The 24064-nt window shown below is 34.0% G+C and overlaps 3 protein-coding genes across 3 annotated transcripts; 2 read left to right on the plus strand and 1 right to left on the minus strand.

Moving 5' to 3' along the window:
• The first annotated feature begins 5235 nt into the window (after positions 1-5235).
• LOC106424400 (protein MIZU-KUSSEI 1) lies at positions 5236-7134 on the plus strand. The gene has a single exon (XM_048744364.1). It carries the CDS (start codon positions 6188-6190, stop codon positions 6983-6985), a length of 798 nt encoding a protein of 265 aa, XP_048600321.1. The 5' UTR covers positions 5236-6187; the 3' UTR covers positions 6986-7134.
• A 4682-nt stretch (positions 7135-11816) lies between these two features.
• On the minus strand, positions 11817-13004 carry LOC106424392 (protein IDA-LIKE 1-like). The gene has a single exon (XM_013865149.3). It carries the CDS (start codon positions 12332-12334, stop codon positions 12032-12034), a length of 303 nt encoding a protein of 100 aa, XP_013720603.2. The 5' UTR covers positions 12335-13004; the 3' UTR covers positions 11817-12031.
• A 6488-nt stretch (positions 13005-19492) lies between these two features.
• LOC106401404 (aspartyl protease family protein 2-like) lies at positions 19493-21201 on the plus strand. The gene has a single exon (XM_013841919.3). The coding sequence runs from the start codon at positions 19704-19706 to the stop codon at positions 21063-21065; it is 1362 nt and encodes a 453-aa protein (XP_013697373.2). The 5' UTR covers positions 19493-19703; the 3' UTR covers positions 21066-21201.
• The last annotated feature ends 2863 nt before the right edge of the window (positions 21202-24064 follow it).

Here is a 24064-nt window from a genome sequence, read left to right on the forward strand (position 1 = left end):
CTAGTTGTATGTTTTTAGTTGTCTAGAGAACCGGTAAATTAACAAAATGCAAAAATTTACTTTGATTTACATGATCTTAACTATAATAAGATGTGATTTCATAGAAGTCGTATTTGGCTGGTTTGTTTGCACTCGTACAACTGTTGGTTGACTTATCAAGTTTGGTCGGTATCAGTTTTCAGAAAGAACAAATATCAAAAATAATTAAAGTAAGAAATAACAATATTTACCTTTAAAAAAGACATTATTTATATAATATTTTCAAACTTAACCCAAGATTGTTAGTTTTATTGAAATAAACTTGTGAAGTATGATGACTTATCAAGTTTAGTGCAAAGATTAAGTATAAGCCATTACATAAAAGAGTTGTTCAAAAAAGAAAAAAAAGTCATTATAGAAAAGAAAATTAAAACTATGATCTGCTAGAAAATGTCAACTTAATTTTGATGTCGGGTATTTCTTTTATCTTTGGGGTGATTGGTCGGAGTGTAACTGTAGAAATTTTATTGTAAAATTTAGGGTGTAGAATTTTTTTATTTAACTGTAAGTGATGTAATTTTAAAATTGATTGCTACAGAAATATATTTCATACATCTAAAAATATGAGGCTTCAAAAAACAAGGTTTTTACAGTTTTTTTTTTGCTGTAGTTTAAAAAAACAAGATAAACCATGATTAGTGATTTAAAAGTTGTAGATTAATATTAGAGAATTTGTACTCCCTACACACCACTTTTCCCCTATTTGCACTCCATACCCTATATCCCTCCAATTTTCTTCCCCCCAACATTACCATTTTCCCCCCATTCAATGATATCCTACCTTTGTTAGTATATTTAGCTAATTTACTCTTAATATTAAAGGTAAAGTTAGTTCCTAATTCTGTTTATTCTGTTAGACATATCTTAATACGAAGAAGTAGTGACCATATAACATGTGTAATACGTTCTAAGCTTCTTCCGAATTCCACGCATTGAAAGCAAAATTCTCGTTGTAAATAAGGCTACGTACAATCATCACGGGTTGGATTCAGATTAAGCGCGCATGCCACTCATAGTAAGTCGTACTGAGCACCAAAATATAAAAATATTACACCAAACTCCAGCATATCGTCCTCACAAAGTCAATAATTTGGACGTTAACTTTTGAAATGTTTTTACAAATATTGTAGGAAATATGAAGAAGAAAAAAGCAGCTTCTTGGTGTAGGTGTGGAAACAAACAACACATAGACATCATTTGATTGGTTTTATGTTGCCGTAATTTGTCCCATCATATTTTACCCGAGATGTGACAATGAAGTGTTTGTATAGATTTTCTTACCCTCATTTTTAATGGGATTCACCTTTAAAATAAGGGGATGAAGGGATGGTTCTCTCACCGTCACTTTTAAATTTATTTTTGGAAAAAAATAGAAATTTACATTTTAGTCTTTAAAATTATTAATAATTAACTATAATTACTAAACTTTCAAAAATAAATAAAAATAAAACATATTATTTGAAACATATTAAAATATATTTTTTTGAAAAAATATAATAATATGTAGTCAAATGTAACTATAAATAGTACAAACAATGTTAATAAAATAATTTTAATCAAAATAATTTTAAAAATATATTACGATAAGTACTAATATATGATATATAAAAAGTTATTCATGCTATTGTCAAAGATATATAATTGTAGGGACTAAACTAAAAAGTAAATAGTGTTTTAAAGAGGTGAATAGTATACCCTCAAATTTGAGGGTGTACTATTTACCCCCTTAAAATTTGAGGGCATGAAGGATTGTTGAAGTGTAAAACCCTTCAAAAATTGAGGGAATAGGGATTGTTGGAGAGCTCTAAGTAACTTTGTTAACCAATTAAATATGAAAAACTAAAGTCCAACAACAATGTATTAACAAAACATGTTTTTCCAAAATTGTACCTTTTTGTGAAAACTAATTTTGTGGTGGTGTTACTATAGTGAAAATGGGAGAAAATAAAAAAAAAGTGAGAAAAAGAGAAAAAACAGAAAAAAGAGTTTTTTTTTTCTAATAAATATCAATCGATCGATTCCGAAAGGAAATCACTTAGTGCTATTGAGTAAACTAGCCTAGAAGCAAATCACACAATATAACCAGAGTTGGAATACCTTCCGACTAATACCGAGGGATAGACCGATCATCTGTTACGATCCACCTTATAAACCACTTTAACCGAAGCCCAAGTGCAGATTGGCAAGTAGTAATAGTTTAGTTTCTAAAGGGAATTGAACCCAAAACTAATGTAGTATACACCAAGCTCCAAAAGATTACCTTTAGGCTAGTTAGAAAAAAAAAATTACACCCACTAAAACCTAACGCAATGTGAGTAAGATTTCTTTTGTTTTAATAGTAACCGGAGTAAATATAGAAAAATGCAAGTTTAATTGATTGGCTACTTCATAGCATAACTCGGAATAACAAATTTTCCATTGATAAAAGTTGCGCTACACATACCATTCAAACAAAGCTAATAAGTGTGAATGGTAAATAGAGTAATTAAGAGTAACTTAGGCTCCGAATGGTAATTGCGGTTTGAGCGGTGCGGGACAAGCGGTTCAACTGCGGTGCGGTTTTAACTGTTATAAAAATATATAGATATATAATATATGTAAAGATTTTTGTTATTGTTAACTGCGGGACGACGGTCACCATTCGAAGCCTTAACATGGATGAGAGGAAATGAGTGGAAATCACGAGAGTAAATAAATGCAACTGTTTTTTCTCTTTACAAATTGAAAGGAAAAAAGAACAGTGCATTTACTACGAATGGTAACTGCGATTTGAGCGGTGCGGGACAAGCGGTTTAACTGCGGTGCGGTTTTAACAGTTATAAAACGTATAGATATATAGTATATATAGAGATTTTTGTTATTGTTAACTGCGGTGCAGGACGGGGCGGTTCGTAACATTCGAAGCCTAACAGAAACTAGAGTTTTTTTTATTTGACTGGTATTAAAGCAGCTGAAACAAGAATAAATCACTTTTCCATTCAAAATATATCGTTATTTGTGTTATAAAGTTATTGTCAATATTTTTGAATACATTAGATCATTTCTAATCTTACTATACATTTTATTCCACAACAGAGTTATTATGAGATTAATTATATTTATAGAGTAAGCTCACTTTTATTTAATTTTGGAGTAAAATATGTAGTGGGGTTGAAGATACCCTTAAAACTTTACGTATAATATGATTTATTGAATAATAACAATTTAAAATGTTATCATTTAAATTCTAAAAATTGATTGTGCTGGTCAGATTTGGTCTTATATACTTAGCCGGCCCATAAACCATTGCTAGAAAGTATGTTCCCTAACTTACATAAATTTTGGCGTTGATTCATCACTTTATGATAGTCTTATTGCAAATACCATTTATTATCAAAAATGGAAGAATCGAAATTAAAACATAAGTTTAAACTTTAAAGTACTAGTTACTTACACTTTCCTGTAAACGTTAGATCGGCAGATTTTCTCAAAAGGGCTAGTTCGTATAATTTATCTCCTTAAATTAAGATATGAGTCTCGTTATGATATAAATTTGGGAAATAATAAAGTTTTTGTTAAAAATGATATTTGGTGATCGACATCTCGCCCATACTTCTTTTTTCTCACCTATACACACACAACAAACACAACATCTATACACAAGCACATAAAGTTATTCATTAACATCTACATTGCATATATACATAAATCACATCTACTGAAACTTCGTATAGATTTTGAATTGTCCATATCTAAATAGTAAATTAAAAATCACACTGTTATATCATTAATACACTTCGCCATATATATAAAAAAGGCATGGTTTCACTCTTGAAGAACTCAAATATATAACATAACAAGAACCATTGCGTTCAAGTTTACGAACAGAAGACATTGTGTTTGTTGACCCAAAAAAAAAAGACATTATGGAAAGGTTAAACATAATTAATATGTGTACGAGTGAAAAAGGTAGAGAATTTTGTCAACTATCGGTAGCCCACACTATCGATGAACATTGATTGAGATCAATTGCACACCTTGTCTCCTTAAATCTGTGTAGGTAGACATATATAGATCGAAGTATTTAACCAAATAGACATTTTATTTGTGTGTAAAAATGACAAAAGATAAAGGTCGATTTGATGTGTGATATGTCTTATTCATAAGTCCCAATGAAGACAGTCCCTTAATCTACGGTTAGGTGGTGGCTGCTCACCGCCCTCGCTTGTCTCACCTCTTCTTTTTTCTTTTTATATCTTCTATCACATCCACCTTTCTCTTTTAACAAAAATACATCCTCTCACATCTTTATTCTAATTTTTAAATAAACGTTATTTTTAGAATAGTTAGCCAAGATTTGCAAACCAATGCTTCTAATTCTAATTTAGGACAATCTCAAAATTCAGTAAAGTCCAAGAAGAAAGGACCAATTAACTTTAGTTTGGTTACTATTTAAGTTTGGATGATTCATTACTTTGTCGAGGGTTAGAGCACCCCCATTAGTGAACCCCATAAAAGGGGTTTACAAAGTATTTTTTTATTATATTTTTTTTGTTTGATTTTTGTTTAAGAAAAAAAAATTAATTAATCGGAACAATCGCGGGCCCCCACGGCACTACAGTGATGAACCAGGTTCACTAGGAAGAGGTAGAGAGAGACAAGTTCATCACTATTCATTATTTTAATTTTTTTTTTTTTGAATCTGTGTGAACCCTCCCCATAAATTCACTAATGGGGTTGCTCTTATATCTTTACATTTCCTACCGCGTCAGAGTCTACCCAATAATTTAACAAGGATTTTCTTTCACAGATTTATCCCTTTAATATCAGAATTTAAAATTTTATACAGAATGAGTCAATGAGAAGTCATACGTGACACTATACTAAAATTATTCAGAAATTATAATAAAACGTGAAAGTGAATTGTTAAATAGAAGTATACGTGAAAGTAGTCGAAGTGTTTTTTTTTTCAAAAAAAATATAGTCGAAATGTAACCAAATAAACAATATAAACCACATAGACCCCATGTTCTAAAATGCGCCCGCACCGGACGATTAATCGACGGAAAACCGCTGAGCAGTGGGTCAGCGTAGCGATTACGTCCTACTCGGTCACTAAATCGGAGTTTTTTTTTTTTGCAACTTTTTTTCTATTGAAAACATGAGAAAAAAACAAAACAGACTAGCCAAACCTTAGTGTTTTGGGTTTTAGCCCAGTAGAAAAGATACACATCAAGTTACAAAACATAGCAAAAGTGAAGATGTCGATATCATTGAGGTAGGTAGAAGTAGAGGTTGCATGGATTTCACCAATAGTAACTAAGTTGGGGATCGGATCCAGAACTGGAACATGGAGGAGGCAGCGACCGGGTTTACTTCCCGAAGACTATTGATTCTATTCTTTACCGTTCTATTCACAGCAGCCGCTATTGAGTCGACAGAGCGGTAACATTGGCGATGCAGTCTTGAGTTCCTCTCAGCCCAAAGGGAGTAAATCGCAAGTTTACATTTTTAAGGGTTTACAGTTTGAAATCGTGTCTAACATGTTAAATCCACATGTTTAAACTTTAAAGTAAAAACAGCAAGAAAATCACAAAGGAAACATATGAAAGAAAATCACAAAGGATGGCGGCCGTGGAAAATTTTCTGGATAACTCTCAAAATCTAGAGGAAGATGATGAAAATATTACTGTTATGCCATTGATGAATAAAAAGTAAAACAAAAACAAAAAAAAAAGGTTCTTGGTTACGAACTCGGGAACTGGAAAACTATTTACCAAGCCAATAACCACCAGACCACAGAAACAATCAATGTTTGTTGCATAATTCACATAATTATATATACAATTTTCAAAAATAGTGAAATAAACCCCAAAATTAATCTCTGATTAATCGTTGATTAATCTCCGATTAATCGTCGATTAATCTCCGGCTTTTTATCAACTCGCTATGTCCAGCTCAACCGCCCGACTCACGTCTAGTGCAATTTCGAACATGACATAGACCTAATACAAAAAGGTCAATTATAACTTTTAAGTAATTTTACTTGGATTAAATATGATAAATCAAATCAACCCCCACAAGCATTAAAAACTACATTAAAGACCAATATAAAGAGACCACAAGAGGTTCACTCCAAACTGCAATTTTGTTATTTCATGTAAAAGAGATGAAGTCAATCTTATCCAGCACTTCCCTCGACTCTTCCTTCTCTCTCTCCAAACGTTACTTCAACTGGAAGAAGAAGAAGGTTCAAGAAAAAGACGAAGAGGAGGAAGTAGAAGACGATCACAACAACAACAACGAAGAAAAGATCTTGACACGTTTCAACTTTTCCTCCGACCCGACACAACCAGATCAGTTCCATACTCAACACGTGATGCAAAAGAAGAAGAAGAAAAAGACAATAGAGAAGATCCGTTATGCACTCGGGTTCTCCAACTCGGGTCTAGGTTTCCGGGTCGTGGGTACGTTATTCGGAAACCGTCATGGACACGTGTACTTCGCCGTACAGGATGACCCGACCCGTTTACCAGCTGTTCTGATCCAGCTACCGACTCCGACGAGCATACTCGTCAAGGAAATGGCTTCGGGACTTGTAAGGATCGCGCTGGAAACGGCAGCGTTTAAGAGGGACTCGAAGAAGCTTCTTGAAGAGTCTACGTGGAGAACGTACTGTAACGGCAAAAAGTGCGGTTACTCGGCCAGGAAAGAGTGTGGAGAGGCGGAGTGGAGAGTGTTGAAGGCGGTGGGGCCTATTACGATGGGTGCCGGAGTCTTACCTGCGGCGGCAACGGCGGGGGAAGAAGGGAATGAAGCGGTGGGGTCCGAGAAAGGTGAGCTCATGTACATGAGAGCCCAGTTCGAGCGGGTTACCGGGTCCAGAGACTCGGAGGCCTTTTACATGATGAATCCTGATGGGTCAAGTGGTGGGCCTGAGCTTAGTGTATATTTTCTAAGGGTTTAAGGGGGAAAAACACAAATTAGTAATGATTAAAGATGGTAGATTGTGTTTTTGACTATGGTGTTTTTGTTTAAATGATGGGATAATGTCATATGGGAAATGTTATTTAGAACTTAGAAGCAATATTGTATGAAATCATTGTTTCTTTCGCATATGGTCAATATTTTGGATTAATGCAAACGTTTGTTTCTCTACTAAACATGACTTGAATGACTGGAAAATTTGAGTGAAATAATTGATTGTAATTTTTTTTTCAAATAGCTACAAAAACAGGGAGAGATCTAAAGTTCATGTGCTTTAAAGTTTAAACTAGGTGTTTTGCCCGCATATGCGGGCATAATATTTTTTAACTATACTTATTATTTTGTTTTATATTAATTCAAAAATCAGAATGATAAGTTGTTTTATGTCTTTGACATCGTTTTAAAATCACTCAAATTAGAAATAGTTTAGAAAACTCATTTATATAAATGTTTTTGTTTGATTATATTTAATTATAAGTTATTTTACTTTTATAATAAAAATATTATTTCTAGATAACAACACAATATACACGAATTATATTATTTTCTTAAATATTTTTTATCAATGATCTAATGTAAAATATAGATCTAATATATCTAACATAAAATTCATTTTTAATTATAATAAATTATATGTAAAATTCATTAATGGTATAAACGATATTAACTGCTCTAACTTTTGAATTGAGAGCTTTGTTGCGAAAAATCACACATTAGAAATATTTTAGAAAATATATTTATACAAATTATTTTGTTTGATTATATATAACTATAAATTATATATATCTTAATTTCAAATTTTATAAAAGAAAAATATTATTTCTAGATAACAACACAATATATATAGGAAATATGTTATTTTCTAAAATAGTTTTTTTTATCAATTATCTAATATAAATATAAATCTAATATATCTAACATAAATTTCGTTTTTAATTATAAAATAAATTATATGTAAAAATCTATTAAAGGTATAAACGATATTAACCGCTCTAACTTTCAACGTGAGAGCTCCGTTGCGAAAATTTACTTCGAAAATAATAGTATAGAAGTTACTAACCAATCAAAACATCATTCTTGAAGATCCCAGAATGAATCTCTGAAAAATTCTTCAGATACTTGTTTGGCAAGTAAGAAGGAAAATCATCACAAGGAATAATGTTTGTCGTTCGATAAAACGTCAACTTGTACGCAAAAGGATTTGTCCTATACTCTGTTGCATAATTCACAAGTGTTAAATTGCTTATAAAAAAGCAACACCCTCAGACACCTTTCCTTCATATATTTGTATCAAATCCTCATCAATGGATGCATGTATCCTTGTTCCCTACAATTGAAAAAGTTAGATAATCTTATATAAACTAAAAATAGAAATCGTCAAAATAATATTGCATCTTCAAGAACCATCTCAATGGAGACAACTTTTTTGATCTCCACAGCTTCCACAATTTCATAACCTGCACCTTTTATTTGTAACTATTGTTCCCTGGTTTAATATCATCAATAAAGACTAAAGTAGCTGGCTTCCTACATAGATGGGACATGTTTTGCAGTGGGATATTAGAAGTTTGCTTTTGAAGCTTGTCAAGACGTGGGGATTAACTTACGTATATATACACAGCCTTGGTTAAAAAGTTTGTTTTATTTAGAAAGATAAGTCCAATGATAATAAGAATAATAATAAAGAATAAAGATAGAAACAAAACGTATGTCCAAATCAACCAAATCATATAATCAAAAGGAGATATACCTCATTCTTGAAATCTTCACATACGAACTAACTATTTTAAATATATAGATAATTTTGTCTAAATAAATTATATATATAAAATATTCATTAAGGGTATAAACGATATTAACCGCTCTAACTTTTAACGTGAGAGCTCCGTTGCAAAAATTTACTTCGCAAATAATAGTATAGATTTTGTTATTCAGTCTGTATCAATTTTGAGAATAGATAATCAGATTTTCTCAAAGTATGTGTATCTTCTTCGTCTTATTAGTATCTATCTATCTAAATTGAATTACTTTTTAGAATTAATCCTTCTTTCATCGGAATGGTTACAATTTGTGCTACTGAATTAAATAATTATTAATTAATTAACCATAAATCATTAATTTTATTAGATTATTTTCTATCCAAAGTCTAAAATTATCAAACTTAGTTAAGTAACCACGAATCATTTATTTTGTTAGATTTATTTCTAACCAAACTTACCAAATTTATGATTATTCTCTGACTGAATTGTTCTATAAGCAAATTTTACAATAAAATTAAACAAAATTATTTTAAATGTTATTACAAACTTAAAATCATAATTAAATAGATCATATTTATTGATATATCTATATGTAGTCACAATTATTTATTTCTTTAAATAAAATTTAATGTTGTAAAATCAACCGATGATAAAATCAACTACCTCTGCTTCTCCATCTTGTTTGGCTACCGACGGACAAGTCTCAACGTCGGTTTTGTCCGCGCTCGTCAACCGCTCGTGGAGCATAGATCTCAACGTACCAACTCCCCCCCCCCTTTCCATCTCAGGGAAGTCGTGAGACACCTATTTCAACAAAGGTCGCTCCTTTCTCCTTTTTCGGTGCCAGTTTACAAAGTATCTCAAGGTTAGATCCAAATCTCTTCTGAAGCTCTTCACTTTCCTCGCTTTCTATTTAGATACTATCTCCCTCCTGATGGACCCAATTTCGGTTAATACATTAATGGGCCGCGACCAAAGCTATGGGCCGTGAGGAACCAAAGTCCATAGCAAGCAATCAAGCTCAAAAACAAAGGAATCAAGGTCCCGGAGATCGCAGAGTAGTTACGGAGATTACGAAGTCGATTTATTATAAATCAAGGAGAAGAAACATGAAGAAGCATACGCCGAAAACCCTAGAGAGAGCTACATACTCACATCAACCTTGTTCTCATCCCGATCTTATACTCTTTCTTTAAGGATCTCATTTGTATCATTCGATCTAGCTCAGCTCATTGTATTCGATCTTGTTCATCAATAAAGTCAATTTTTACATACTGGAAACTGTTTAACATCGTTGTGTTTTAAAGATATCGTTGTCTACATCATTTGTCTTCCCTAGATCAAACTCCGATCACTATCAAATACTTAGTGTAGATTTTAGGTTCTACACCCCCTACATGTTCTCTTCTCATTGGTGGCACTGTCCACCTCCGGCGAAACGTTCCCGGTGACCTCTTCTCTTCTGCGGTACCGGCGTTCATCAGTTTGAGGTATCTAAGGGATTTCAACTTCATTTTACGTCTGCATGGCTTGGCCCAGTAACATTATCAAATCTGACAGCCCATTTTAAAGCCTCTCAAGATCCAAAGTTATGGATGAAGAAGAGTTGATTCAATTGTTTACGGTCTTTACTGCTTGTTTGCCTTCTCAGAGTTTTTTAATGAATTCACTGGAATCTCTCGTGCTTGTTTATGGTCATATCCCTACTTTGGGAATTGTTTACTGATGGGTTCATCTGATCTGGTTTTAGGTTACTTTCATTATCTAGCGAGAAGCGCCGTTCACGTCTAGCATCCTTCATCTTAGTGAAGCGAAATACTTTATCCATTCTCTCCTTGTTAAGGAGCGTTTTCCTTCTAAACATTAAATGGAAGTGTTCATCTATATCTACAACCGTTTTGTTATATTGTGTAGCGGTCCATTTGAAGTGTGAATGTAAAACAGATTTCGTTTTGACGATATTCCGAGGTGCGGATTGGGTGCTAACGTCACCTCTTTATGTGACTATCTCTCAGCTATTTGAATTCGTCGTAAAAGCTTTATCGACGCATTCAAGCTTCATCTTGAATTTGTTGTCACCTTCTCATGAAGTACTATCTTGTCAATCTGTTTGTGTTATTATAGTTTTATCTTTTGAATCAAAGAGGATGGACATTCTCTTTTTATTGTAACCGAAAGAGTTGAGGTGGAATATAATTAAGTTGTGTTTCAAAAAAAAATATATATATACAGAGATGGACAGACTTACGTGGGGACTGGTATGCCTCTGTGATAAATTTTTTTTCCAAGCATGCAGTCTATGCTGAGACGGATTGCTCAGACCTGATTCATATGATCGAAAATCCCTATTATTGGTTCGTTTTCAAGACAATTGTGTTAGTACCATTTGAGCTTCCTTTAACATTTATATTATAAGGCTTATTCCTCATAGTCAAAATGTCTATGCATATATCCTTACAAAAGGACAAAAACACGAGGAACCTTATCTTTCATGTAAATTACCCTCGACTGTTGGTTCTGGAATTTATGGAACCACAAACTCCTATTTAAATTTAATTATATATATGGTGACTATTGACGAAAAAGAATGTAACTTCAAGCGGTCAGAATTATACCTCGCTGGATTGACTGCGTTACCGTGGTGTGTTTATTAGCAGTGAATAAGCATTTTCTGTCATATTAAACAAGTTTCATGATTTAGTTTAATGCTTTTCTTTTCTTGAGCTTACCCATAAGATAAGTGTTTACAACTATCCATGAGTTAAAACTTAAGGCTAGGTGAGTTTAAAACATGATATACTTCAGACATTCTTTTTATTAGTTACTCCTTGAAAACTAATGTATGTTTGTTTCTTTTTTTATGATATACATATTGTTTCAAATATAAGATCAATCCGTGAGCTTGATGGTTAAGGGTTAAATTACCAAGTAAATAATTACAAAATATCTACCCATTAAAAAACTCTAGCTGAGAAGGTAGATTAGTCCATCCATATTGATACTCCCTATGATTTTCGAAGAGATTTGATATGAAAGATATATACAATGGTGTGAGAAAAAGGTGATACATACAATCTACGCACGTACGTATCACTTTCCAACGAGATATTACAGATCTGAATGAAATCAAATGATGTATAAAATGAACAAAAACATATTTTCAAAGGACCAAAACCTCGCCAAAAAAAAAACAATTTCAAAAATCTTCTAAACATGTATATTATGATTGTCAAAAAACCAACTAAACAACAAAAACAAGAAACCAATTAGTGTTTGAGATCATTCACCACAGAATTCTGCCTTTTGGAAGGTCCCGAAGGTGGTACAAGTCCCCGTTTAGACAAAATATGGAACACGCGACCTTTGTATCTATAACCATCCGTGAACTCATGTCTTGACGATCTTGATCTTGTGTGAACTATTTCCATTTCAGAAACCTTAATTGGTCCCATCCTCTCCGCGGCGTTGCAAGAACTAAAAACTAAGAGGATCAAGACGAAATAAACAGTCATAAATAAGGTTTTATGAGCAAGATTCATACAATGTTTGGAGAAAAGAGGAGGACACATTGATTTAGCAACTAGCTAGGGTTTTTATAGATTTTAGCTTTTTAGAAGGTTGAAGATATGAGCGGCACATATATGCATATAGACTATACATATAATTATGTGTATTATATTTTATATCATGTATGTATGCACATCTATGTGTAAATCGGTCAAACAAGAAAAGCAAAGAAAATGGGGGAAGAGACGCGCAAGCAATGGAGTTTTGAATATTTTGAGAATTATTAATGTCAACGACAACGATAATGAATTAGAAACCAAACAAAAATACTTAATACTTAATTATTTACTAAGCTTGAATTGCCGAGTTGGACTTTACGTGGGAGGATAGTGTACCGTGTACGTGATTACCTCAAGTTGTCTGTAGAAAAATATGTACTAAAACAGTAGTATTAAGTTACTAAACATTACTATTATACTTTACTATTAAACTTCTATTGTATTATATGAAACTTAAATTAAATTTTAATAACATGAGATGAGACTGATATAAATGAATCACGTTGTTCAAAAAAAGATTTACATACTATGTGAGCTTTGTATAAACATTATGTGAGAACTTACACAAATGCGATTGTGGAAGGTACAATGGTTAGTCAAAAGCTAGGTGCCAAATTGCAAATCACTATCCAAATGATCCTTTGTATCTTCGATTGTGAAAGGTAGGCATGGGCATTCGGGGTCCCAATCGGGTTTCGGTTTTATCCATTCGGGTTTCGGTTTTTCGGGTTTATCAAAATCAACTCCATTCGGGTTATATAAAAGTTCGGTTCGGGACCGGTTCGGGTTCTATCGGGTTCGGGTCGGGGTCAGTAAATCTTCAAAGAACCGGTATAACCCATTGTACTTTCGGGTTCGGGTCCCAATCGGTTCTTCGGTTTAAAAATACCTGATTTGTACATATTTTGTAACTAAAACATAAATGAAATTGGTTCTTCGGATTTAAAATACATGATTTGTACATATTTTAATAGCCAAAACATAAGTGAAATCGATTCAAAAATAAGAAAAAACATCAAACGTGATCATTCAAAATCAAGCGAAAGATAAACATAGTTAGTGATAGAAAAAAAACCAGATAAATGAAATCATAAAACAAAAAATAAGTTCTCATAAAATGAGAAATATTATTCAATAAAAACAAAACCAAAATCTAAAAATTTGAGGCATCAACCGCCACATTCCACCATCAACCTTCATGTAAATGATAATTATTTTAGAAGTTCAATAATATCTTAAAGTATTTTGGATACATATTAAAAATTAAGATCATATTTGGTAGAAATTCTTTTTGTGATTTTAAATGTTTCGGGTTCTATCGGATATCCATTTAGATCCGGGTTCGGTTCGGATAATACCCATAACCCAAAATACCAAAAAACAGGATCCATTCGGTATTTATGTCGGGTTCGGATCGGTTCGGATTCATTTTTATCGGATCGGGTTCGGTTTAGATTTTCGGGTTCGGTTTATTTGCACAGCCCTAGTGAAAGGAAAGTAATGTGTATTCTTTTCAAAAGAAAAAAAATGTGTATAGTATATATATTCCTTTCATTGTTTTATACAACCTCGTTTTACATGATCTCTTAAAAATGGCATACGTAAATCATTTACATCTATCACCATATGTGACTCGTTCACACACACACACACAAATTAAAGAGTACTCCAGATTATGACTCGTTCACACATACACAAAAATTAAAGAGTACTCCAAATTAAATGGTTAGCAAAAAATCAAAAGTTACCAAAATCAGTCCCGTTATTTAGGGTCACCAAACAACGGAGCTAATATTTAATTATTTATATAGCTAATTTTTTTGGTGTAATTGTTAAACCAAACATCATTTATGGGTTATGGCAACTAATATATAATTTATTAGAACATAATTTTGTTCTGTTATAACAACTAGACATATCGTCCAAACGAAAATCATTTGCATAATTCATAGTTAAGAAAAAAATATAATCTGCATGTGCCAGGTGATGACTTTCATGTATTAGAGGAAATGTCAAACATTGCACACGCTTGATTCTGGGCCGTTGGATTTTAGATCTTCCACTGGAGACAGATATTCGCATGGACCACTAACATGAATTTTAATATGTTTTTTTTTGATAAGTATGTGAATTTCATTTCCAAAGATAATGATACAGGAGATACATTTAGAGCTTGAAGATCAAACCTTATGCATCTAGGATTAGCTACTTAAAGCAAGGCTCTTAGAAAGCCCCAAAAAAAGATAAAAAAGACTTTCACAGAGAAACAAGGTTTAATCATCTCCTAAGAAGTGATTAAAGCTTAGCTAAAACATGAAACCAAGACTCAAATTTCAATCCAGAAGTTCAAGGCTGAATCTCGATGCCGGAACCTGCACAAAGAGCCACGAACATTAGAGCAATCAGCCGGAGAATGAGCCTAGAAACCGAGGCTCATCCCGAAGGCGACTTCGAAACGGTGCGACGGCGAAGCAGGGTTGACTAGGTCCTGGTCCGGCTAGCACCAATGAAGTCTACTCCAGACGCTGAAACAGCTCCAGAAGCCAAATCCGGCGGTTCCAGGACTAGGAGACCCTAATCCAAAGAAGAGAAGCTAGCGGATAAGTGCGGAGCGACGCAAGCGGAAACAAGCGGAGGTTCATGGCTCTCTACTCCGGTCCCTTCACACAAGCATCAACTGAAAAGATTCTAGCTTCAGAACAAGGACGAGGCTGGAACATCGACGGACGGCTTCCTTCCAGAAATATGAAGAACAGAGGAACCGAAGCTCCAACAACACAAATGACGAGTATAGCCGTCAAGATCTTGAGCTAGGGAATCATAAGGAGAAGAAGTCCCCGACGAGAGCCTCATCTCGTCTTTTCATCTTAGATCCGAAGATCAAGATGGGGAAGTTCTGGCTGAGCAATCGACAGAGGGAGAGGAGGAGACAAGAGGAGGCGGCGACAAACCAGAGAGGCAGAGGCAGCGACGCTCTGCTGTCCGGCGAAGCCCTCCGAGTCGGATCTGACCCAGATCCAACAAACCCTAGATCTAGATCTACCTCAAATCGATGCTTCCTGCAGGCAAGGGACCCAACTACATCTTCGCTAATCCTCCAGAGAAGACAAGAACAACTCAACTTCTGTTTAGAGCCGTCAAATCCGGCCGCTATTTGACGGAATCCAGAGAGATTGAAGCAAGGAAGAGGCGGGTTGGATGATTGGCTACAGGAGAGGAGGCGGAGAACGGAACGCTAGCTGGGGTGGCGACCGACGGTTGAGAAAGCACCGCCGGCCACCGTGACGGAAGTTACGAGAGAAGTCGAGAGAAGAGGTCGAGGGGGAGAGAACCGAGAGAGAAAAGTCTCTCACCTCTCTCTAAATTTTCTTTTTCTCTCTAGTTCTGATGTGTTTAAGACAAAAAAAAAAATGAAGTGATCTATGCATATTTACACATGATTACAAGTTAACACATGATTTCTGCTGAAAATATTCTAGAAAATGAAGTGATCTATGCATATCCTCCAGCTCCAGGTAGTTTCATTTTAATTAATCGTTTTCAAAATACTGATAGTTTAGTTGAAACGTGTAATGGTTTTGTCTCTTTGTAAAGATATGTGTTGGTACACGTAGAGAACATCTTTCATGTTTATACGTCTTAATTACTTCATATTTTATAATTACAAAAATTTCTTAATAATTTGTACATTAAACCATAATATTCTATAATATGAAACAGATAGTGTATATTTTTAAGATCGTATATAATCATGTCTTAGTGAATAATTATACAGCCGTATTAATAATGATACAACCGTAATGAATAAAAAACAAACAAGTGCATGAATGCAATTACAAGAACATAAAATATAAAAATTATAATATACTGAGCATCTACATTTGTATTAAAGAATATAGAGAAGTTAAAGAACAAATTAATTAATCCGATTTACTTAAATAAAACATGAAAGTAAAACCCACAAAACAAAAGAGCCTTCATGCTTCCATGTATTATTTAGCTAGGTTATACATTTGGTAACAATTAATGGAGGAACAAAGCTTGAACCTTTGAGAGTCTGCTAACATATGTGACCCATTTTCAGCAAACCAATAACAGAAATATCACTAAATCATCACTTGTTCTTAATCAAATCTTGAGTTTAAGCAAAGATTTAAATAACAAACCTCATCAAAGACTGCACCGATCATTTCGAGACCAACGGGTTGACCAGAGGGACCTCCTTGGCACTAGTCCACATGGTAATACAATCGCAGGAAGTCCTGTGGATATTCACATTCACTACAATAAACAATCTCATGTCATTACAAACTAATGTGTTGTGCTACTGAAAGAGAGACAAAACACTTCTTACCGTCATTATGTCTCCAACATACATTGCAAATTAATGGATCATCTTTCTTTTCACCAAAATCTTGTAAGCAGCAGATGGAGCTGCTGGAGAGATAAGGATATCATTATGATCTAACGCAGCTTTGTAGTCTTTTCGAATGAGTGTTCTCACCTATATTAACACCAAGTAAAACATATTAGTCACTAATCCAAACCGGTTATATGCATCGTAGTGACCAGCAGAGAGTGCATATGTTCCCATTAAAGAAATGCCTCATGCAGTGAACATGTGAATCAAGTGACAATACTGTGTTTAACTGACACCATCGTAACGTGACAAGTTTGAAGATGATTCAGATGAGGCAAGCACATAAAAGGCTGGTACTCCAAGAGAGAAGAAAGGAAGAGAGACCTGAGACAATGGCAACAGAAATCGATCTCAGACCTCAGTGTGTTTTATATAAAGAAGTAAAGAACATACAAAACGAAATAAAATGGAGACAAAGAGAAAACCTCTGTCAATACACAACCCAATGCTTCAAAGTGAGACGCAGCTTCCTGAGACAAAGAAAAGATGCATTCAGTTTCAAAGAATGCAATACGATGCACAAAACCAAACACAGAACAGGCCTTACATGTGTGCTACTCTTGGATTCAAATCCTGAAATAGCATGAAGAAGCATGTCAGCATCAGCAACCGTGGAGACAAAGCAACCAATCACATCCAACGAAGATGCATTAAGCCATAAGTCCAAACCTGGAGACACAATACATAGTCTCTCTTCAATAGCTGCTGCTGAGCTTCCTGATGAACCTCCCAGTACACGTGTCAAGTCCCATTGATTCGCAGTTACCTTTAAAACCAAAATCAAACCTAAGATCAACCCTTAAACTATCACACGTTAGCCATCAAGAAAGAGTTAAGCTTTCTTCATTCACAAGTTACCCATCAAGAAAGACTTAAGCTTTCTTCATAAACCTAACCTGAAAGGCAGAAGCTTCATTTGTGCGTCCCATTCCAAACTCATCCATATTCTTCTTGCCAACAACATCCATCTCACCTCCTTCACCCTCTTGGCCTCTTCATCGCTGTTGCATCGTTCAAAAAAATTGAGAGAGGAGTTATAAATGGGCTGAAGTTAAACGAGTTATAATAATTAAAGCCCAATAAATTGAATTTAGTGACACTTTTATTTTGTAGAATTCGAATGAATATTTTCCAATGAAACACTTCCAAACAATCCCAAATGTTGAAAATAGAAACGATCCCAAATATAAAATCTGATCTTTTGGAGAAAAAAAACACCAAGTTTAATGCAGAACCTCTGAACTTTTGATCACTTCTCCATGAAACTTAATATTTTCTTTGATATATAGAAAACTAGTGACTTACAAAATAATAGTCTACAAATTAGTATTCTACAAAAGCTTCTCAAAGGTGTTCGTTTCGCTTTTAGAGTCCATCAGACAAAAGAAACACTATTCAGACAAGAGAAGTTAAGAATCTTATGAATAGGTTTCTCAACTGTTTTCACATTTATGTTTCTGTAATGTTTGTTCTACGACGTATTGATGAAACTTGCAGTTTGCTGGAGGATTTGATGCCGAAAACATGAAATCATTTGAACAGAGAAGCAGAGACAAAACTGAAACTGGAGGAGACAATAGTAATAACAATGAAGAATCTGTAAACTGAGTTAATTTATTTTTTTATATGTTTTTCTACGTCTCTCTATCGTTTTATCACATACTTGTCAAATTAAAATGATTTATAGTTACAGTGCAATTTATAGATTATTACTGTAAACGAAAGTTTGCAAATTGCAAGTATTTTGTTTTACAAGATTTAAGAAAATTATTTCGCAATAAATTTGTAATCTCCCAAACTACTGAAAAAGATAAAATAATTGTGGTTTGTCTTTAAAGTCACATGATTCATATCATGTGCAGCCATGCAAAGTGTCGCCCGAATCTTCTTCACTCTTTAATGTCTACTACATTACTTATTTTGTTATATAAATTAATACAATATATATACAGCTTGTTTCCATGTCTATTAACGTCCAAAAATTTAAAAATCATTCACTAGATTTTTGGTATATATAACAACAAGTGATAGTAAAAATTTTGTTATTATGTAATCATATAAATAAATTATCAAGTTTTTATTTTTGGAATTTAAGTACTTCTGAGTTCTACCACCACCTAATAAAACAGGTCCATTTCTTGCGTATAGTACTTTTCACGTCCAAACAAGATCTACATTTATTATTATTGTATTGTATAATTATTAATTATTGTCATAATAATCATTTATATCATCCGCCCTTCTATATAATAAATGAAATAAATTCACGGATCTAAAGACCAAAGATTACAATTTACAATCATAGAAAACAACTATAGATGTATGTAACCTTTATATTACTAAAAAAAATCATTGTTTAGAATCATCACACACCTCTTTTTTTTATCACACTACTTAAGTACTACTTCCGTTTTTAATATAAGTTGTTTTATAGCTATGCACATAAATTAAGAAAATCATTAATTTTTTATATTTCTAAACAAAAACATCATTAATTATTTACCTAACTACAATTTAACCAATAAAAAAATAGAAGATATATTATCATTGGTCAGATAACATTAATTATTAATAAATTTAACATAGAAAACCAAAAACGACATATAATTTGGAACAAATTTTTTTTTCTAAAACGACTTATATTAAAAAACGGAGGGAGTATTAAAATAGTAAAAGAAAATAAAGGAACAAAGAAACAAAAGCATTTGCAAAAAAACACATTTAGACAGCTAAGAGTTTATTGCAAAAGCCAAAGCTTTCTTTTGATTGCCCCCAAAACATAAATCTTTCTGTCTTCACGTTCCATTGTAATAAACATTTCGACCACAAACTGACAAGATCGTATACTAAACACGTATGTAAACCGTATATTATACGGTCTTCTTCTTCATCTCTTACAAAACACAGACAGCGAAAAACTCTTTCTTCCTCTCTCTCACTCTCTCTCTCTCAATGTTCCATCTCACCATCCTCTGCTCTTTACTTTCTCTATTCCTCCTCCCGCCGGCGAATCTCGCCGCCGTGAGTGATGACGAGTTCCTAAAGCTCCCGTTACTACGTAAATCTCCGTTACCTTCTCCGACGCAAGCTCTCGCTTTAGACACTCGCCGTCTCCATTTTCTCTCGCTCCGCCGTAAACCCATCCCCTTCGTCAAATCCCCGGTAGTCTCCGGCGCTTCTTCCGGGTCGGGTCAGTACTTCGTGGATCTCCGAATCGGCCAACCGCCTCAGTCGCTACACCTAATCGCCGATACAGGAAGCGATCTCGTTTGGGTGAAATGCTCCGCTTGCCGGAACTGCTCTCTCCATTCTCCCGCCACCGTCTTCTTCCCTCGCCACTCCTCCACATTCTCTCCCACTCATTGCTACGACCCGCTTTGTCGACTCGTGCCCGAACCGGTTCGGGCGCCGAAATGTAACCATACCCGGATCCATTCCACGTGTCATTACGAGTACGCTTACGCGGACGGTTCATTAACTTCCGGTCTATTCGCCACCGAAACGACGACGTTGAAGACGAGCTCCGGTAGAGAGGCGTATCTAAAAAGCGTTGCTTTCGGATGCGGGTTTCGGATCTCGGGTCAAAGCGTTTCTGGTGCGAGTTTTAACGGAGCCCATGGAGTAATGGGCTTGGGCCGTGGGCCCATTTCTTTCGCGTCTCAGTTGGGCCGTCGCTTCGGTAACAAGTTTTCGTATTGCTTAATGGATTACACTCTCTCCCCGCCCCCGACGAGCTACCTCATTATCGGCGACGGCGACGGCGGTGGCGGAGTTCGTTCCAAGCTTCTATTCACTCCGTTGCTCACGAATCCATTCTCTCCGACGTTTTACTACATCCGACTGAAATCAGTTTCCGTCAACGGCGCGAAGTTACGAATCCATCCTTCCGTTTGGGAGATCGACGGTTCAGGTAACGGCGGAACCGTCGTGGATTCCGGCACCACCCTCGCGTTCTTAGCTGATCCGGCGTATCGACTGGTGGTCGCGACTGTGAGACGACGGATCCGGCTCCCGATTGCGGCGGAGCTAACCCCGGGATTCGATCTGTGCGTTAACGTCTCCGGCGTTTCGAAACCGGAGAAGTTAATGCCGAGGTTGAAATTCGAGTTCGCCGGAGGTGCGGTGTTCGTTCCGCCGCCGAGGAATTACTTCATCGAGACGGAGGAGCATGTCCAGTGTCTGGCGATACAATCGGTGAACCAGAAGGTTGGATTCTCGGTGATGGGGAATTTGATGCAGCAAGGGTTCGTGTTTGAGTTCGATAGGGATAGATCACGGCTTGGTTTTTCTCCTCGTGGTTGCGCTTTGCCGTGATGATTTCGTTTCGAGGATTTTTTGTTTTTTAAATCGTTTTCACTTCTTTTTTTTTATCCTCTTGAAAGTACGAGACTGGGAGACGGTTCACTCTTACCGAATATAGGAATAAAAATAATGCTTTTTGGAGTTTGTATTATTTCGGATTGGGAAATACAATATTAAATGTATCACCGCCAAATAAAAGTTTTGAGCATAATAATAGGTAAGTACGCTTCAAAATAAATGTTTTTAGTTAGTAATATTGAAGTATTGCTTTTGCAATTGTAAAAAAAAATATTTAAGGAAATTATAGACACTAGTTTGGGATATGAACTAGATTTTTACATGAAAATACAACATACGAAACTATTTAATAAAGACAAGCAGAGAAATTACCTAATAATATTGTCCAGTTAATAAGCTGAACTAATACGGTATTGTATTTAAAAAAATCAAAATGATATTGAATATAAAGCGATTTTTTAACATACACAACTCTAAAAACCCGCTTGCTACAACTGATAGACATAATCGTGTTGTTTCCGATTATTTGGAGAAAAAAAAAATCAAGTTATTTGGAAAAGTGTAATTAGTATATTTGAAAATGCCAAAAGGTAATTATAATGTTTTCTTTTTCAAGTTCTATTATTTGTTAGCTAATCATCCTTTTTTGTTCTTTTACTTTGATGTGCTCATTGTTTTTAACCTAGTAAAAAGCATCTCTAATCCCATTCTATTTTTCACCTTAAAATAGAATTTAAAGTAAAAAATGCTCCAATGGTATTTTATTTCTCATTCTATAATAGAGTGAAAAATAAGTTTATTCTAAATATAGACTAATTTATTTTTTTTGTTCATTACTTTATTTTCTATACTAAAATAGAGTATCATTGGAACAAATTCAAACTTTATTATAGAATTACTCTATTTTAGAATAAAAAATAGAGTAAATCATTGGGAATGATCTAACAACGAGCTGTAGTGTAGTAGTAAATCCTGATTTTGTTACAAGCCACATATAAATCATATATAGTCCAACTAATATCTTATTTTAAGATTTTTTCTATAAAAAAATAATCAGGATTAAAGTCTCTATCTATTTGCTTTGTTATTAGATATTTAATACAATAATACATACATAAAGATAATTAAAGAGTAAAATGGTTAAGAAAAGAAAAAAAAACAATGGATAATAATATATTTATTATGACTAAAAATTCGGTTATCTCAATAGGATTGATTGGAAATATTTTTCGACATTGAATGGTGAAAAATTAGAGAGAATAATATTTTGTAAACTACTCTACTGTTCATTGTACAAGTTTTTGCATCCAAAGAAAGTTATTGGAAGGTTACGTATACACAAATCGATCAACGCCCAAAATATCAAACTAGCCCATATTGACTCATTGGCCCAAACTTCCTCTGGCCCTTTTTATATATTACAAATCAAACAATGAGTCCAACAAAACCTTATAAACAAGTGAATTTTGAAAAGAACAAAACAAAATCGTTCCAATATATATATATTTTCAACTAGAAACGTTTATCTCAGATAAATCGAAAAAGTTCGATCCCACCCAATCATAAATTTCTTATCTAAAAATGGAATTGAGCGTTAACTTTTAACACTCATATCCGAAATTTTTGAAATAGAGCTTTTGAAATAGATTCCAAACATGATCGACATTCAACATCCCGGCCAGAATACAAGCGTCTCGCGAAATGCGAATAATATAGAATTGTGGCTTGATCATGAATACAAGTTAGTCAAAAGCTCTGAATATGTTACATATTAAATTTATCTCTTGTGATCTGAATATGTTACATATTAAATTATATCTTGTGATCTAACTTGTCTACAAGTTTTTATTCGCAAAACATTAATAAGACATATTAAGTGCAAATTTAAACATATGTACTGAATTATATATATATAAGAAGTATTTAAAGATGTAATGAATGGAGTAAGCATGGCGTCATGATGATCAAAGCCCTAAAAGAGCACCCACCCCCGGGTTAATGTTCACAAATCGTAACCAAACTTTTTTCTATTTAAAATGTATATTCACTTTAGAAAACCTTAAATATTAAGAAAGTGAAAACACACTCATATATGTGTATACAATAAGATATGTAAAAGGGTGGCATAAGAAGGCTACAAATGGCCACAAACGTGAAAAAGTGAGAAGCGAAGGGACCAGAAACAACCCATGCGTGTGACCACAAACTGATGTTTACTTATTCAGTTATTATTCCTTATGCTTTTCTGTGATACATATATCTATAATTAATACTACCTATGTTATACATAAACACACATGTGCAAGCACTAGCACTTCCACATACAAACAAACTAATTTACATTATGTATTTGCTTCCATAAGACATACCTCATCCCACGTCATCATTTCATATTTGCAATATTGCATATTTGTTATACTGTTGCCTATATGTAACAAAAAAAAAATTTGAACCATACATTTCTTCGAATCTTAGAGCAGAACAAGTGTGTGCTTTATTCTTTCACTGATGAATGGATCCTTATCTTTTTGAAAAACTTACTGAAGTTATTGTCAACTTAGTTACCGATTCACTAATATTATCACTATTTGTTTCAACATTACATACTAAGGCCTGGGCGTTCAGTTTTCGGTTCGGTTCCGGTTCGGTTCTTTCGGTTTTTAGTTTTTGATTTTTCGGTTATAGAGATATATAAACCATTCGGTATCTATGAAATTTGGTTAGGGTCCGGTTCGGTTCTTTTTGTTTCGGGTCGGTTCAGATAACAATTATAAGAACCGACTAATATCTGATAAATTTGTGGTTTCAATTTAGTTACGGTTCGGTTCTGATTTTTCGGTTAATTTTGGATTATTCGGAGTAAACAACAATTTATTGGGGATTTTTTGGATATATATAGGGTAATTCAGATAAATTTTAATATTTTGGATAAAAACTATTATGGTAATTCAGTTCTTTAGGATAATTTAAAATATTCTAGATAAAAAAAATAT

The sequence above is a fragment of the Brassica napus genome, chromosome A2, assembly GCF_020379485.1.
Source record: "Brassica napus cultivar Da-Ae chromosome A2, Da-Ae, whole genome shotgun sequence".
NCBI lineage: Eukaryota > Viridiplantae > Streptophyta > Magnoliopsida > Brassicales > Brassicaceae > Brassica > Brassica napus.

Coding starts and splice junctions, on each gene's coding strand:
- LOC106424392 (XM_013865149.3), bottom strand. CDS start 12,334: ATGTGTCCTCCTCTTTTCTCCAAACATTGTATGAATCTTGCTCATAAA.
- LOC106424400 (XM_048744364.1), top strand. CDS start 6,188: ATGAAGTCAATCTTATCCAGCACTTCCCTCGACTCTTCCTTCTCTCTC.
- LOC106401404 (XM_013841919.3), top strand. CDS start 19,704: ATGTTCCATCTCACCATCCTCTGCTCTTTACTTTCTCTATTCCTCCTC.